A 19147-nucleotide genomic window follows, 5' to 3' on the forward strand; every position below is an offset into this window, starting at 1 on the left:
ATGTGCTCAGAAGGAACAGAGAGGTGAGAAGATGATGTGGAAGTCCAGAGAGTCTGATGAGACGTTGGTGGGGGGAGGGGCTGTCAGTAGTATAAACCCCTGCTCAATAGTGGGGTAATAGTAGTATAATGGAAGAATGTTCTGCCTCACCCCTAACATGTCCTTCCCAGTAAAGAAAGCTATGGTGCTCTAATTATTTAGCTTCCTTTGCTTTTTTTTCTCCCCCTGTCTGGGAAATCAAGTGTTTTATGTGACTGGTAAATGTGCAAAGATTAAATCAGGAACGCAAGGCCTAGATTCACCTTTTTTCTCTTTCAGAACAAGCCTATTCAATGAGAGGATATAATCTCCTCTTTCTTCCTTGTTGTCATCCTGCACAGGCCCCCAAAGCAGCTAAGAGTGGGGCATGATTTGAAGGGCAAGGTCACTGGATGAAGGGATTCAGATGGAGGGATGGCCTAAATCAGGAGAGAGTCCTGTCTCTCCCAGCTTTGATAGGAAAGATGATGGGTTCGAACGCATGCTTGGTATTTGGAAATTCAGAGTATTCCTGCCTGATGGTCTTTATTTCTTCTGAAAATTAGAGAAAAGGTCAGGTCCTGAGACTGAGGAAGAACAGGACTGAATAGATTTCATAAGAGTGGTAAACATTTGAAGAAGCAAGTGGAGAACAGGGGAAAACTGGTTACAAACATGGAAAAGATCTCCAATTCAGCCCTGAAACAAGGCCTTGACAATCTATGCAGACAGAATGTTTTCCCACTCCTCATTCCTTTCTCCTCCTCTGAGATTTACTCCATCAATCATTTGCCACTGTGTCTTGCATTTCAAATTTCTCAGCTCAGTAGCTTCTTTCCTGTTCTCAGTCTCTCACCATTTCCCCTGCAGCAACTCCTAGCCAGCCTACTGATCACTCTTTCCCATTTTAATTCAGCTCTCATCCCAACAGTTATTTCCTTTCTAAATCACTGATATTCAGAAATCACAGAAGATTCCCACTATTACAGAAAAAAAGGTACAGCCCATCAGACCCCCATGCTTTCTCTAAACTGCCCTTTGCCCAGATTATGCTGCTCATGATCATTTGTCAAACTCCACAGAGATGTCATCTCTTCTATAAAGTTATCCCAGACACCAAAAGTCAGCATTAGCCTCTGTACCACACCCACATTTCCAACATTACAATGGGCTCTTACTTCAATCTTCTTTGTATTTATTTGTGTCTTTCACTAGATTTTCAACTTTTGCAATTAAGAGACACTGCCATATTCTGCTCTCAAGGCTAACTACAGCTCTTAGACATGGCAGGAGTTTAATAAATAGCTGTTAATTTTTAAAAAATATTTTACTTATTTGACAGAGAAAGCATGCTTTGCAAGCGCAAGCAGGGGGAGTTGTAGAGGGAGAGGGAGAAGCAGGCTCCCCACTGAGCAGGAAGCCCAACACAGGGCTCCATGCCAGGACCCTGGGATCATGAGCTGAGCAGACGGCAGACACTTAACTGAGACACCCAAGTGCCCCCATATCTGTTAATTTTAAAGTCATATTATTTCCAGGTGTCAGCCCTGGGATAACAAGAATATATACAGTGAGAATAGGAGACAATAGTCATATCTAACTTACCATCCTTTAAAATAATTGTTTGCTTATCAAGATGAGTTGCCATATATGGGTAAATTGTAAGAAGACAGTTTTCTGCTGTTGCAGTAACTGGAAGCAAAAACCTACAAGTGAAAACATTGCATTTCAATAAAATAAAATTGTCAGATACAGTAAATACAATGAAATATTTTTTAAATATCCTGGATGGTTTAAATGATCAAGACATGAATTATTCATTTTTCTTTTCACCTGTTTTGTTTTTCTTAACCAACTACTATAACTATTTTAATGGTTTAAGACTATTTACTTTTAAAGCTTTTAAAGGAGATTGTTAACTTCACTGTCAAGTGTGCTCTAGAATTCCGCTTGTAATTATACAAGGCTCACAAACAGATTCAGGAAGTTTTAGAATTGAAGAAGCCTCAGAATTAATTTACTCACCTTCTTCTTTTATCGAATTCCTGACAAACGGTATCTAGCCTCAGCTGACACTACTAGGGAGACACTACCCCAGTGACACTCACGCCTCACGGACAACCCATTTCATATTCGGAGAGCTCTAACTTCAGACCTTCTGTTTCAGGGCAACACAGAACAAAATCTATGATCTGATCCCCATTATATACCTTCAAATACTTAAAAACAGTTATTGTATTTTCTCTCGTCTTTCTCTTCTCCAAATTGAAAACATTTAGAGGATTCAAGATTTCTTTCAACTACGAGGTCTCCACAAATTTCACATACCATCTGCCTTCTTCAGATGATATTTTATTTTGTGTTTGTCCTTTAGTGGTATCTGAGAACTGAAAGCAACGCTACCAAAGTTATTCAACCACTAGAGTATTAATCTCTTCCATAATGGACACACTATTAAACTACTTTATAAAAGCATTGTGAACTTCCTTGTTAATAAGACCCACAAAACACTCTAAGATTATATTGGGCCTGTCCAATTTATGCAACAACTCTGTCCTTGCCCAATTTTTTTTTTAAAGTAGGTTCCACGCCCAACATGGTTTGGAACTCACAACCCTGAGATTAATGAGTCAGGGGTTCTACCAATGGAGTCAATCAGACACCCCCAACTGATCATTTAACAGAAGTACTATATTTTAGATCTATACCACTATAACACTGGATTATTGGTTTAATTTCTGCATTATAGCAATTATCAAGATAATTTCACTCTTGCATCCGCCATCTATCATATTAGCCATTCTATGTAGCGTATGGTCACTGAAAAGATGAAATGATGAAATCTGTGTTATAATCCAAGTTGATACAAATAAAATACAGGATAGGATGAGACTAAGAAAAACTCTGTAGCTGAAATATAATGAGCTGTCAGGGACATTAAAATAAACAAATGTTACTTGTAAAGGAATTGATTTTCACCTCAGGTCTGCATAGTTTCTCATAAGGAATGCATTACATTTTTCTCTTTACCAACTGCTGTGCATTAAAATATTGCAAACTATACATATTCAACATTGTCTTGTTTGACCAACCCTAATCATTCCATTCCATCATCCTAAACACATGTATCAGAATGCCCTAGTCAGGATTAAATTGTATTTCCATAATTGTTTTTTTCTATAGGATGTCCTTTTTAAAATGAAATTTAAAATTCCTTGATAGCATGAATCATTACTTCTATATATTATGTATTTATGCTACATGTAGTGATCAATCAAAATTCCATTAACTGCCCAGCTTTAACTAATATTTTTCAGATTAAGTAACATAGGTTATCCAAAGATACCATTATCAATGTTACCTTAGAGCCAAAAATGCTTTCTGCTTTAACAGTGACTGCAGGAAAAGAAAAAACAGAAAGGAAAAAAAAGACTACTCCAGCAAGTGCTGTGGCTACTCTGCCCTTATGTCCTTATCCCCGAGGATGTAATTTCTTTGTGGTCGGCTCCCATCCTCTGGGTGGGAATAGTTGGGTAACTGTAACCTTCAAGAACCAATGTTGGATTGCTAGAACTGCTGAAAGCTTCAATTGCCTTGGGAGTTTATGGTCCCCTCAGTAATGCCATAGTCAGCACCTATATGGTTCAGGAATTTGAAAGACCAGTTTGTTTGTTTCAAATAGGACAAAACTCTGTGGTGTAACTTTATCACTAGAGGATCCCGTGGGATCAAGCTGAGGTTGGGACTCTGACTTAAATTTCATTTTACTTGGGATGACTGATTCCATGTTCTGCTTCCCCTACCTTGTTTATTCCTGGCAGTTCTTCCTTAATAAACCACATATCCATGAATCCTCATCTAAAAGTCAGCTTGTGGACAACCCCTACCCAAGACAACAATCAAGTGAACTAAATGAATGATACTGCTTAAAGAAGCAGTATCATTTGAAACAATTATAAAATGGTACAGAACTAAAGAAAATGAGGGTGAAGTAAAATTCAATGAAATGGGAATAAATATTGTAATCTTTCTTCTTATAAAACTAGTTTGTTGCAGATGATAACATTGATTTCAGATACTCCTCAGAATAAAGAATAACCAATGTATACAAAATTCATTTGACTACATTCTTCTATGGAGCACATGATACAGAAATTACACAAATTGCACAGCATAAGAATATGGACACTTTATACAATAATATCATTATGATTAAAAATACATTAAAACAGGGGTGCCTGGGTGGCTCAGTGGGTTAAAGCCTCTGCCTTCAGCTCAGGTCATGGTCCCAGGGTCCTGGGATCGAGCCCCGCATTGGGCTCTCTGTTCAGCAGGAAGCCTGCTTCCTCCTCTCTCTCTGCCTGCCTCTCTGCCTACTTGTGATCTTTGTCTGTCAAATAAATAATATCTTTAAAAAAAATAAAACAGAAACAGGACTTAGAGTCAATAATATTAATACTCTACACTTTAACAAAAGTATCTCTGGGAAAATAGGGTACCTTATCAGAGAATAATGGTATTATTGATGGATTCTCTATACCAATCTACATAGCCAGGAACCATTAGTGGTAGAGAATTTACTCTAAAAATACTCAAAACTACAGTAACAGTAAAATGACTATAAGACTGTACAGTAACAATGAAGTAACTCTGACATTATGGGTTTTGGTTCCATTTGGAGATTTAAATAGCAATCATCACGCATAGGTGATTTAGAAGAGTTCCAATGGGCAAAAATCAGGATGGACATTCCTGGCAACAGAGTCGATATGATGCAGATGTTGGTGGTGACAGAAATGGGCTTGAACTATTTGTGGCAACTACTGTGCTGGGCTTTTAAAATGCATTATTTCATTTTCATAAATCTTCTCAACAGTCTTTGAGGATACATATTATTAACTTTCTCAGACTTTAGTTACAAGAGCAAGGTCCAGAAAAAAGTCAACAATTGTTTAAAGTCACACAATTAAGAAATAGCCCAAGGTCAAGTTCAATATACCTGAAGCAAAGCTATGCTCTTGGCCACTGCATAAGAATGAATGGTTAGCTTCCAGATCTGGCTTGCTGCACATATGCTCAAAGTTACCAAGTTTGGATAGAGTCACATATATGATGATGGATGAAAGTGCTTAGAAATATTTTTTATCAATTATCTCATTAAACAGCATGCATTTTAATACTTCTAGCTGTTCTAATAATGTTAAATTATATAAATTCTTATAAGGAGCTGTTTTAAATAAAAGCCTTTTCTGGAAGCTGTAAATATTCTCCTGGATTCTATGGAAGAAATTTTTTTTTAAGATTTTATTCATTTATTTGAGAGAGAGAAAGCATGAGAGAAAGAGAGAGCACGATAGAGGGAGAAGCAGACTCCCTGCTGAGCAGAAAGCCTGATGTGGGACTCTATCCTGGGACTCCAGGATCATGACCCAAGCCGAGGGCAGAGGCTTACCTGACTGAGCTAACCAGGGACCACAAGGGAGAAATATTTTATTTCAGATGCTCTCCTAAGTAAACAATAAACAACACTTATAAAATTGACATAAATAAATTCTCCTGTTGGACACATGAAAATTCTTACAGAAGTGGAAAGCTTGCAGTTGGGTATGGAAACAAAAGGTATTGCTGTACCCTAGGGAACAATGCAAAATGAGAGGATAAGAAAAACTCTGGCTGCTTTCTACCTCCCACTGTTTTAGATACGACCACCATGCACAAACTATGAATACTTTAGTATGATAAATCAATCAGTAAATGCCAAAATATGTGGACAGTCAAATATGGAGTGCACAATTTATTTTTATCCTTTGTCATTTTCAGGCTCACCTGAAATTTCTCATTAACGATTTATTTTTCCTCTACCTCAACATTGTACTTTACATTTTTCTAAATTCACAGAATTGAAAGACTAGTAAAATAAACATATATGTACCCTTCACCTGGTTCAGCAATTACTATTTTGGCACATTAATTTCTTTCTTCTATTTAAAATTTATTTTCTTAAAATGTGCATGTACACAAATTTATCCCTAAATATTCAGACTGTATACCCTAAGACCAAGAACATTATTCTATAACACCATAATCGTATCATCACCACCATCAAATTTAACATCAGTATAAGAATATTCTCTAGTTTACAATCCATGCTGAAGAGTCCCAGTTAATGCCAAATTCCACACTAAGATTACTGATTGAATTTATTTTCATTTAAACCAGGACAATCTCCCAGTCTTGTATGGTCCTTCCTGGCATTGACATTATTTTTAAGAGTCAAGGCCAGTTGTCTGAAGTATTCTGATTATCCTCTCTTGACTGGATAATGTTTTCTTTCTGACCAAAAAAAACATCGTATGTGCTGTCACATGGTTCTCATTTCATCCCACCAGGAAGTATAGCAGGTCTGTGTTCCTCCTCATTAGTGATACTGAGTCTGGTCATTTGGTTATGATAATATCCATCAGATGCCCTCATTTTTTATACCAACATTTAAAATATATAATTTATATATCATGAAATCCATCTTATTAAGATAGATAATTTAGTAGTTCTTAATATTTTACCAAGTTGTGTAACTGATGTGTAACTTTATTTACACACAAAAAGAATGGGTATGTTTATTTAAATACTTACTGCTTACCATAGTTAGATAGGCCAATCAGCAGGACTTAATCTGGTACCGTAATGTATATTTATAACAGGCAAGGCCATCCATGATGTTGCCAGAGAGAAAAATCTCTCTACCACCAGTGAGGACATCAAACATCATTTTGTTAATCATTAATAAAGTTACAGTTTTTATTTATTCATTTTTAATAGGTCAAAACAGAGTGAAAAGATTCTTGATGCTAATGTGATTCTCACTTGTTTTTCAAATATCCTTCTTTGAGTGGAGGGAAAAGAAATAAAATTATAACTGCTCTTCTGAACATTGCAATAATCCACAATATATGTTACTTGCAGCCCATCAAGGTGCTGTTATTTGTGAACATTAATAATTCTAGTAAATATATGCTATTAACCAATGTAGCGACCTTGAAAAGATTTTTGGTTTTATCCTAATGTACATAAAGCCACAGAAGTGTGTTTTACATGTGAACGTATTCCACTGATTTGTATCACAGCAAAGTAAGGTAAAGGCAGAGAATTCTTCTTTAGGTACATGAGAGATTGATTGATATTCATCAAGTCTAGAAATATATGTCAATTTAGCAATATTTTAAATATATATCAATTCTTTTTACAAGAATAATCTCATGTTTAGTCTGCTTAATAATCTGAACATAATCCCATAATTAATGTAAACCATTTCTGAAATCTTAAAATCTCTCTTTAGGTCTATTCTCACAATTTTAAATCATTAACTTTGATTAATATAGTATTTCAAAGCATTTTATTCTTTTTTTTTTTTTTTAGATTTTTTATTTATTTATTTATCAGAGAGAGAGAGAGAGAGCGAGCACAGGCAGACAGAGTGACAGGTAGAGGCAGAGGGAGAAGCAGGCTCCCCACAGAACAAGGAGCCCGATGTGGGACTCGATCCCAGGACGCTGGGATCATGACCTGAGCCGAAGGCAGCTGCTTAACCAACTGAGCCACCCAGGCGTCCCTCAAAGCATTTTATTCTTAAGTCAGTTCTCTTATACACAGTGGTTAACACAGTTGATGGGTTTCCAGGAAAGAATTTTGACAAAGTAAAATTTATCACCAAAAGTTACCATTTGTGTCTATGCATAGATATGTATGCCATTAATGTAAAACAATATGTCTGTTTTCATGAAGGTTATATTCTTTTTTTTTAATTTTAATTTTATTTTTTATAAACATATATTTTTATCCCCAGGGGTACAGGTCTGTGAATCGCCAGGTTTACACACTTCACAGCACTCACCATAGCACATACCCTCCCCAATGTCCATAACTCCACCCCCCCTCTCCCAACCCCCCTCCTCCCATCAACCCTCAGTTTCTTTTGTGAGATTAAGAGTCACTTATGGTTTGTCTCCCTCCCAATCCCATCTTGTTTCATTTACTCTTCTTCTACCCCCTTAACCCCACATGTTGCATCTCCTCTCCCTCATATCAGGGAGATCATATGATAGTTGTCTTTCTCCGATAGACTTATTTCACTAAGCATGATACCCTCTAGTTCCATCCACGTTGTCGCAAATGGCAAGATTTCATTTCTTTTGATGGCTGCATAGTATTCCATTGTGTATATATACCACTTTTTCTTTATCCATTCATCTGTTGATGGACATCTAGGTTCTTTCCATAGTTTGGCTATTGTAGACATTGCTGCTATAAACATTCGGGTGCACGTGCCCCTTCGGATCACTACGTTTGTATCTTTAGGGTAAATACCCAGTAGTGCAATTGCTGGGTCATAGGGTAGTTCTATTTTCAACATTTTGAGGAACCTCCATGCTGTTTTCCAGAGTGGTTGCACCAGCTCGCATTCCCACCAACAGTGTAGGAGGGTTCCCCTTTCTCCGCATCCTCGCCAGCATCTGTCATTTCCTGACTTGTTAATTTTAGCCATTCTGACTGGTGTGAGGTGATACCTCATTGTGGTTTTGATTTGTATTTCCCTGATGCCGAGTGATATGGAGCACTTTTTCATGTGTCTGTTGGCCATCTGGATGTCTTCTTTGCAGAAATGTCTGTTCATGTCCTCTGCCCATTTCTTGATTGGATTATTTGTTCTTTGGGTGTTGAGTTTGCTAAGTTCTTTATAGATTTTGGACACTAGCCCTTTATCTGATATGTCATTTGCAAATATCTTCTCCCATTCTGTCAGTTGTCTTTTGGTTTTGTTAACTGTTTCCTTTGTTGTGCAAAAGCTTTTGATCTTGATAAAATCCCAATAGTTCATTTTTGCCCTTGCTTCCCTTGCCTTTGGTGATGTTCCTAGGAAGATGTTGCTGCGGCTGAGGTCGGAGAGGTTGCTGCCTGTGTTCTTCTCAAGGATTTTGATGGATTCCTTTCTCACATTGAGATCCTTCATCCATTTTGAGTCTATTTTTGTGTGTGGTGTAAGGAAATGATCCAATTTCATTTTTCTGCATGTGGCTGTCCAATTTTCCCAACACTTGAAGGTTATATTCTTAATGGTTAATCAGAGCCAACACTCTAGCTATTTGATACAATATATGGGTCAGGATTTACAACTTGATGGAACGAAACACTAAAACTCTCTCCATGATAACACGAAGTTACACAAAACAAAAAGCTTACTTTCATTAAATTCTTTCTTTTTTTTTAAGATTAATTTATCTATTCAAGAGAGAGAGGGCACACATAAGCTGGCGGGGGTGGGGGGTGCGGGGGCAAGGAGGACAGGCAGAGGTAAAGAATCTGAGCACAGAACCCCTCACAGGGCTCAATCCCACAACCCTGGCATTACAACCTGAAGGAGTCGGATGCTCAATTGACTGAGCCACCCAGGCACCCCTAGTTAAATTATTTCTAGAATGCTGTAGTGCACATTACTTTAGAAGACAACCATGATCTAGCTAAAATGAGCTAGGTAATTTTTATAGGTTAGTTTCATTTCATGTCTTGGAAGACTTCAGGATACATGTGTATTTTTTTTAATTTTAAAGATTTTTATTTATTTATTTGACAGAGAGTAATCACAAGTAGGCAGAGAGGCAGGCAGAGAGAGAGAGGAGGAAGCAGGCTCCCTGCTGAGCAGAGAGCCCGATTCGGGGCTTGATCCCAGGACCCTGGGACCATGACCTGAGCCGAAGGCAGAGGCTTAACCCACTGAGCCACCCAGGCACCCCTACATGTGTATTTTTAATGAACCTAACAAAAAATAAGAATTTGAAAGATCTAGGCTCAATCAATTTTAAGGAAGAGTTTTGGTTTTGTTTTGTTTTGTTTTATAAACAATAACACAGACTAAGATCAGAGCTGGTCAGAGTTGGAGGCCATCAGCTCTGTGTCATGATAGAACCTCTTCCTTATGAAAAATCATTTCCCTATCTGACCAAAGGCCTAAAATCCCACCATGAAATATGTATTGGTGTTGGTTAGAGCAATGAAATCCAGAATATCTGTTGATTAGAAATTAGTATCTTAAAGGTTAAAGATTAACAGCTAAGCAAGGGGACACTTATTTTTTTTTTAAAGATTTTATTTATTTATTTGACAGAGAGAGAGAGAGAGATCACAAGTAGGCAGAGAGGCAGGCAAAGAGAAGGGGAAGCAGGCTCCCTGCTGAGCAGAGAGCCCGATTCGGGGCTTGATCCCAGGACCCTGAGATCATGACCTTAGCCCAAGGCAGAGGCCACTGAGGCAGCCCAAGGCAAAGGCCACTGAGCCACCCAGGCGCCCAAAGGGACCCTTAATATAGAGCAACTAGGATATGATGAAATGAGCCACAAGGGCTTGGGGAACCACATGATGGTCTGACATCACTTTCAGAGAGAATATGGCTGCAGAGGATAAGGTAAGCTGGGAAGTCCTGGCAAAAAAGAAGTGGTTCCAAGGGGAAGGGAAAAGTAAATTAACCAGGAATTACCATGTATGAAATACAGCTGGTCCCTGACTTAGATGGTTTGACTTATGATTTTTAGATTTTAGGATGATACCAAAGTAATACACATTCATTAGAAACCATACTTCAAATTTTGAATTTCGATCTTTCTCAGGCTAGTGACAGGTGGGACAATATAGATAGAACCATTACGTTTACCACTTAAAGTATAGCATTCAATAAATTACATGAAATATTTAATACTGTATAATAAAATGGGCTTTGTGTTAGATAACTTTGCTTAACTGTAGGCTAATGTAACTGTTCTAAGCAAGTTTAAGGTAGGCTAGGCTGAGTGAGCTATGATGCTTGGCAGGTTAGGTGTATTAAATGTTTTCAAGTTACGATATTTTCAATTAATTGTGGGTTTACTGGGGCATAACCTCATCATAACTCGAGGGAGATCTACACAGCATAAAACACTCTTACCTCATTAATATCCCAAAGTTAGATTATGTCTTTCAGAATATTCCCATTGCATGTGTCCAGTGTTAGGAAAAGAGAAAAGGTTTATTTGAATTGTGTGTTGTTTTATTCCTTTTCAAAAAGAGATATATGAAATTCATGCAAAGTTACCTCTTCAAAATCAATAACAGATGCAGAACAGTAAATAAACCAACAAGTTCCCGTAATCTATGAGAAACGTTCCCAATTTTTAGGCCACATACTCTCATAAAGCATCCTAGAGTATGCATTCGCTGAAAAGTAATTTGCCTAACATAGGCTTTAAAAAATGAATCTACAGATTTCAGTATGTCCTCTAATAGTTAAAAAAAATAAACTTTAAAGTATTACTGAATTTAGAATAACTTGGAAATATGTTTTCTCAAAAAAAATACCAGAGTAAAGTGTATCTCATATAGAGGGTCTAGTAAATGCAGTACTTGAAACGTATAAAACCATTGTTCTTCAGCTTGAATATACTCTAAAATAGGCCACATTAGGGGCACCTGGGTGGCTCAGTGGGTTAAGCCTCTGCCTTTGGCTCAGGTCATGATCTCAGGGTCCTGGGATCTAGCCCCATGTCGAGTTTACTGCTCAGTGGGGAGTCTGCTTCTCCCTCTATCTCTGTCCCTCCCGCTAACTTGTGCACTCTCTCTCTCAAATAAAAAGTAATCTTCAGTTACATAAAACAAACTATAGCAAGTTACAAAAATTGATATAATTTGCACCTAGTTCATATTTGTATATACTACTTTTAAATTTAATTCCATTTTAAAGGTTTGTTGATGTCAGGCATTGCCACTGGTCACCATGTCCTTATATCTATTCAGTCAAAATCACTCTTTCCCATTCCCCACTTTACTACCATCACTGAAGTCCTATACCTCTTCAAGCCATCAGTCGGGGATAGCTGATTTATTGGTCTCTCCATTTCTAGTCTTTGTATTTTCACAGTCACCCAACACATAAATATCTTCCCTCTTTCATCTAGCTCCTTACAGGCAAAGACCAGTATACAGCACATAAAAGATACATGCAGGGTGTCTGGGTGGCTCAGTGGGTTAAACCACTTCCTTCAGCTCAGGTCATGATATCAGGGTCCTGGGATCGAGCCCCGCATCGGGCTTTCTGCTCAGCAGGGAGCCTGCTTCCCTCTCTCTCTCTCTGCCTGCCTCTCTGCCTACTTGTGATCTCTCTCTCTCTGTCAAATAAATAAATAAATAATCTTAAAAAAAAAAAGATACATGCAAGTTGTGACTACATACATGGGTGGATGGAGGCCAGATGGATGGATGGATGACTGACATCCTCATTCAAGATCCATTTGAGCTAAGAGAAAAGATTACTTCATAGCCCTCATGAGGGAAACCAGAAGTATAATATTTAACCTCAAATTAATCATAGGCTGGGTTTACTAAAAGAAGACAGTCTGGGGTTTAAGAATTTTATTAGAATCAATACCTATGTAAGAAAGAGGGAGGAAGCAGATTGGAGAATAAGAGCAAGAAGATGGGTTGCAAGGTGTGGAGAACAGGATGATATAAAACAGCCATATTGGCCTAGTAAGGCCTTGGTAGACTGGGCAGGGAGCTTTGGACTGCCCTTCAGAGCTTCTGGCATTGGGCTAAACTGTCTGGCTCCCTAAACTTGCCTGAGTCGATCAGGAAATGCAGGTTGCCTGCCTGCTGGAGGATAGATAACCTTAGGCCAAGTGGAGCTAGGACAGGTTCTATAGCAGCTGACAAAAGGAAGTAGTCAGCTAGCTTCAATCCATACAGTTGGACAGCAAATTCTACCTTGAAGGGCCACACGGAGGTGCAGTTCCGTGTATTCCATACTAATCAACTCACCTTTATTTTGATTTCTAAGTCAGAAAAATCTACCAGGTGAGATGATCATCCAGTACAGAAAGGTGGACAAACTGCTAAGCCAAAACTCTTGGTGTGTTTTACAACAGACGAGATACGTGTCGGTCAATTTAAGCAACTCTGCCTAAGTAAGGAGAGGCTGAGCAACCAGTCAAGAGCTTCATACCTCCCCTAGATCTGTGAAGTCCTTCAGAGAACACAGGTCTTGAGGCACATGTTAGAATTCTACTGACTATAAATGTGAAATGCCCTTCTTGGTCAATTTTCCCGATGCCCAGCCCTTATCCTTCAGCATGAATTTACTGTATATGTCACATAGCACTCATCTTTAGCAGTAAGTCTCATTTGAATATCTAATGGCCAATGGTATGGTATTCAAAGTTAGGGTTTCATCAAGTGGGACCAACTGAATGCAAGTGGACAATACTCTTATTTTTAAAGTAAGAGCATGACTGTGTCCTCTAAGATTCATTATAATATTTATCTTTAAATAAAATCCAAGCATTTAAATGGTTAATTTTAAGAAGCCCACTAAAATTCTGAAACACTACTATTAAGGCACTTTATCAGTTGCTATTTGGTTTTAATACTGAAAGTGTTCAGACTATAGGTAGAGGTCAAAAAATTTTAAATAGTAAAATTACATAAAATTAAGCTTATTAAAATAAGACAGTTCAATACACTTAATCAACAAATTAAAATAAGAAATGCTAGCAATATTGTTAGTTTTAAGTTGAATGCAAATTTATAAACAAAAAAATTTTCAATCAGTTGTACCATGTTCTGCCTTTGTTTCAACTTGAGGGAAATAAATGAATTGTGATTTCTAATAACACCCTCTATAAACATAAAGCATAAGTTTAAATATCACCTACCTAATGTGAAATGCTCAAAGTTAGCAAGAGCAATAATTATAGAGAACTAATGGTCACAGAAATTAAACCAGGTCGCGATGTGAAAGAAATACATAAGAGATCTCTGGGGGCATCAGTGATGTTCTATTTCTAGACCAGAGTGGTAGATAAAGTTGGGGGAATTCGGAGGGGGAGGCAAACTACGAGAGACTGTGGACTCTGAGAAACAAACTGAGGGTTTTGGAGGGGAAGGGGTGGGAGGTTGGGTGAGCATGGTGGTGGGTATTAAGGAGGCCATGCTGGGTGTGGTGCATAAACAGTGAATTTTGGAACACTGAAAAAATAAAAAAAGTAAAAAAAATTTTAAAAGGAGTGTTTACAATGATTTGTTAAGACATGCAAATTCATTTCACATAGTTTTCTCTATGTTGTTTCAAGAAGAAAAAAAACCTTCCCGAACAATCAAAAAAGCAACTTGTAAACCAAATGCCCTCAAACTGGTACTGCTGTGGTAGTCGAAAATTCTCACCATGGAAATATCATTTGCAATAACTACAAAGTTAGAAGTGATTGGAAGTTTCTTTGCAAATGTGAAATCAATGCTGGCATTTAGAAATTGGGAATGTGAATACAAACATCTCCCCCATATTATCTCGAAATCAAGGTTATAATCAGCAATGACAGCAGGAAGCAACCATTAGTAGTCAAAAGAGAAAACCCAATATGCCATACCACGAAGTATGTGACCAAACCTCTTCTTCTTAATAATAGGTCAATAATACCAATATGCTTGTTTATAGGAATCTAAAATGCAGAATGGACAAACACAGAAATCAGGATATGTTTAAAAACAAATCTAAGGGGGCACCTGGGTGACTCAGTAGTTTAAGTGGCTTACTCTTGATTTGGGCTCAGGTCATGTCGTCAGAGTCCTGCAACTGACCCTGTGATGGGCTCCGTGCTCAGAGGGGAGTCTACTGGAGATCTCCTCTCTCTTCTCCTCCTCTCTGTCCACCCCACCACCTTCGTCCCTGGCACACACTCTCTCTCTCAAAGAAATCTTTAAAAAATTAAAAAAAAAAATTTTTAAATAGAATAAATAAAAACAAATCCAAGGATGCAAGACAAACACATAAAGATAAACATATCTGAGTACCTAAAGGAAAATTTCCGAAAGCTGGAGCTAGGGAGCAGAGTCATGCCACCTCCTTCCACCTACTGAAATGACAACGCCCAAGCCTGCTGGTGGAAATTGGGCACCAATGTCAGGGCCTTTTAGGTCTTGCAGAACTTCCAGTGGAGAAGGACAAATCTCCAGTTGCCTAAAAGGCTCGACTGCATGAAATGCAATTAAAACACCAAGAAGGATTTATAGAATGTAAAATTTAATAAAATACTGGAAGTACCATGAAGGAGAAAGAGCTGCTCTTACTTGGGTTGGAGTCTCCTGTTGCCCAGGATCTATCCTCTTGTTTACAGACACAGAATCCCCCTCCCAAGGGTGGACAGGACACATAGCCATGTAGGTGCACACACTTGTACTAGGCTTGAGTCAGTGACATATTGGCAAAGGTAATGGGTACTTGTTCTGGTTCATCTCCTTAAAATTTCTGGCCTGTGCTCTGAGCATTCTATTCCATTAGTCTAGAGATAACAGCAGTAGACTTCAGAAGCTGTACATTAAAGATAATGGAGCTAGCCCACAAGCACCAGATTACCTCACCAATTCATTCTGTTGTGTGACATATGCAGGAAAAAACCCACAAACTAATTAGGCATAATATTATCTTAAAAACAACCTTTATCTATGTATACATATTTGTCCATACATACACACATAGGCTTGCAAATATTTGCATGACCAAAAGTAATATATGAAAAGACACTGCATTTTTAATACCATATGTGATTATGTATGTGGGAATAAAGGTGGAGAAGCTAACTATTAGTACTATTTTCAACTTTTGCATTGTTTGAATTGTTATAATAAGCATGCATTCCTTTTTGTTATTAAATGCCTGATTTTCGGGGCGCCTGGGTGGCTCAGTGGGTTAAAGCCTCTGCCTTCAGCGCAGGTCATGATCCCAGGGTCCAGGGATCGAGCCCCGCATAGGGCTCTCTGCTCAGCAGGGAGCCTGCTTCCCCCTCTCTCTCTGCCTGCCTCTCTGCCTACTTGTGATCTCTCTCTGTCAAATAAATAAATAAAATCTTAAAAAAAAAAGAAAAAAAATGCCTGATTTTCTATGCAAAAGCTATCAATATAATAGCAATCAAATATTATAATCCTGTAAAGGTATTTTCTTGATTAATCAATTCATATTTACAAATAGGTAAAGGGCTGAGTAGCCAGACAGAATCTGAAGAAAGAGAGATGGAGAGAATTGCACCAGTAGGTCCCAAGGTAGAAACCAACTGCATGCGGATCCAGTTTCTAGGGTCTTCATGAAGACCAGTAATCAGGCAGGGGCTCATAACAATTAAGGGAAAGACGGGGCGCCTGGGTGGCTCAGTGGGTTAAGCCGCTGCCTTCGGCTCAGGTCATGATCTCAGAGTCCTGGGATCGAGCCCCGCATCGGGCTCTCTGCTCAGCAGGGAGCCTGCTTCCTCCTCTCTCTCTGCCTGCCTCTCTGCCTGCTTGTGATCTCTCTGTCAAATAAATAAATAAAATCTTTAAAAAAAAAAAATTAAGGGAAAGACAAAGGGCAAGACACTGGAATTTCCTCTAAAATGAAAAGTCTCTGCACAGGGCAGAGACTCTCCAACCATCACCGGCTCCAAAGAGAATGGGGGTAAAGAGAAGGAAAAAGGACTGTGGTTAACTTTTCTTCCTGTAACCTGTGTTAAAAGCACTATGATTTAAATATTGCTATTAAATAATGGCAAATACATTAGAAGTTTCTGGGCTTTTGAAATTTCTATACAAGTTTTAAGCATCACCATTTTGCTAAAAGTGAATGATAATAAAATCATAATTATGAAATTTTTCTGTTGAGAGTTTTTTATAACACTGGTATCCTATGTTTTGGTTAAATGCAAATAAACGCTCTACTTTATATTTGAGACTCTGCTACTATCCTATGCTCTGGCTTAACAGGTCTACCATGAAAATAAATTTCTTCATAGAATGAAGGTGCCATTACAAACAGCCTTCCACAGGGCAAGGTCAAGGGATAAGGAACAGACAATCAGAACAAAGCATGGCTTATGAATTCTACTCCCCCCTCACTGCATATTCTATCTATACACACAACACACAGTGTTATATATAACCCAGCCCCCCAAAACATGACAATGTTTCAAGGCAGTATCCCAACACTGTTCTTAGTTATGATCTATTAGATGGTTATGGAAATATTGGAATATGGAAATATGGAAATATTGAGATTTCTCATTGCCTGCATTTCAGCAGCCATGACACTAAAATTCTAGATGGCTCATTGTTAACAGGCAGCAGGTTTGTGCTAAGAATGGAGACCCCGAAAGATGAACATGTCCTAAATAACTGGTCTTCTTAATACATAAGGGGAGTTTTGATACCTTTGCTTCTAGCTATCTGGTAGTATCCCATAAAGGTTCCTGTCTCATTTTATATACTTATTTTAAATATTTAAATGTGCATTTAAGTATATATTTACAGGCTTATTTTAATATACAAATATCCCAGAAAGTCACATACAAAGCAGATATTAATTTACATTAGAATTGTTAAGGTCATACTACCAACCTGAATGTATTAATGCTCTACGTGTTTGTCTCTGTGGCTGACTCATTCTCTGTTAATCTCTTTTATGTGATGCAAGTTCCCACCCCTTCAAAAGCAGTAAGGTGTCTGGAAGAGGCATGCTAAGAAGTACTAGAAACAGAACCAAAATTGCCAGGTGCACACTACACAAATACCAAATTATGCACTGAGTAAAACAATAATTAGAATCACCTTTCATTATTCTTCATTTCATTTTTATTGTACTGAATGCTTTAAAAATAATATTATTTAAATTTACGTGATTGTCAATGCCCTATTATTTTAATAAGAGTAACATAACAAGTTTTATTATGCCCCAAAAATGTTTTTTAATCCATACAAGGTTGATAAAATGCAACTATATGTAGAAAGAGATATAATTAAGCACTGTACATCCTCAGCTGTAAACAAAAGACCTGCACATTTTAAAATATATTTCCTCACTAGCGAAATGTTCAATATATTTATAATTAAGACCATGAGCTTTATCTCTAAATTTAGAATGGGACAACTAACACATATCAATGAAGAAGGGAGAAATTACAATCTATCATTTAAGCTTCCTATCAATGCATTAATTTACCTACATATGCCAAGTCCTTATTTTACTTGTTTTAATGTCAGAAGACATACAGAACCCAGTACCTTAAAACCAGCAACCTGCAAAACAAAAGAAAACTGTGACTATTTTTCAAGAATTTTGCAAAACCACATCTTGCTCATGATTAGGAGAACTACCAATTTGTATTGCTTTAGAGTGAGCAACTCAATCGGGCGCAACCCAGAAGTTTCCGTGCCAGGAAATTCACAGAGCAGACACTTGAGTGGCAGCTCTGCTGCAAATGACACTGAAGCTTCTAAATGCCAGCCAATCTCGAAAGTCTGGGACTTCTCCTGATGTCACTGGAACTGTATTACTGTGTTGTTTTGGACACAAAATCACATTTCATATGGTAAAAGGGTGATATTAAAATATTTATCTTTGAATAGCAATGAATTCTACAATCTAAAAGGGAGATGCATATATATATGTAGTGTAAGCACCTGACAATTCGGTTTTTCTGATTGTGAAGTTAAGTGCCTGACATTAGGCTTCTGATTGCAGAGGCATCCACTTCCGAGACATGCATCTGAAATAAACATACTGCCAGCTACACAACTAGTTGTGTTAAACAGCCAGGCCACAGACGTGAAGTTCCCTGTTTTAGAGATCTCTGGTTGACTTAGGTAACTGACCATCTAACTGCTTGCTTTTTTTCCCTTCCCTTACTCTAATTTCTGCTCTTATATTTTAAATTCACTCATAAGGAGTGAACCCGAGACCCTAGGTGCCCCACACTCAACCCCAGGCTTGTACACTCTCTTTCTACTGGCAACCTCACTGTGTGGCCCCGAGCATGTCTTATGCCCTAAAAAATATGTGAGTAATAAACTTTGTTTTTTCAAAGTTCCTTGATGGTTGTTGCTGGGGTGCATCTCGTAATCACAGTAACAATCACAAGGGTCTCAGTCCAGCCACAACATTGGCTCTGAAAGGGGAAATGCCTATGGGGACTCGCCACAAATAGCACAGGGATAGGTGAGTGCTTCCAGTATTCCTGGCCAATAGTCACTACTGATAATGTGAGACTGACCCAAAAGAAAAATAGTACAGAATCCTTTGAACTCTGGCTATGAC

General features: G+C 38.0%; 1 protein-coding gene across 1 annotated transcript in view; it reads right to left on the reverse strand.

The window, feature by feature from the left end:
• Window positions 1-19147, reverse strand: part of CFAP47 (cilia and flagella associated protein 47) — a 544336-nt gene that overhangs the window by 361018 nt on the left and 164171 nt on the right. The window contains exon 29 of the mRNA XM_047716464.1: window positions 1624-1724. Within this exon, the coding sequence (XP_047572420.1) occupies window positions 1624-1724 (101 nt within the window). The remainder of the gene's footprint in view (window positions 1-1623; window positions 1725-19147) is intronic.

The sequence above is a fragment of the Lutra lutra genome, chromosome X, assembly GCF_902655055.1.
Source record: "Lutra lutra chromosome X, mLutLut1.2, whole genome shotgun sequence".
Classification (NCBI taxonomy): Eukaryota; Metazoa; Chordata; class Mammalia; order Carnivora; family Mustelidae; genus Lutra; species Lutra lutra.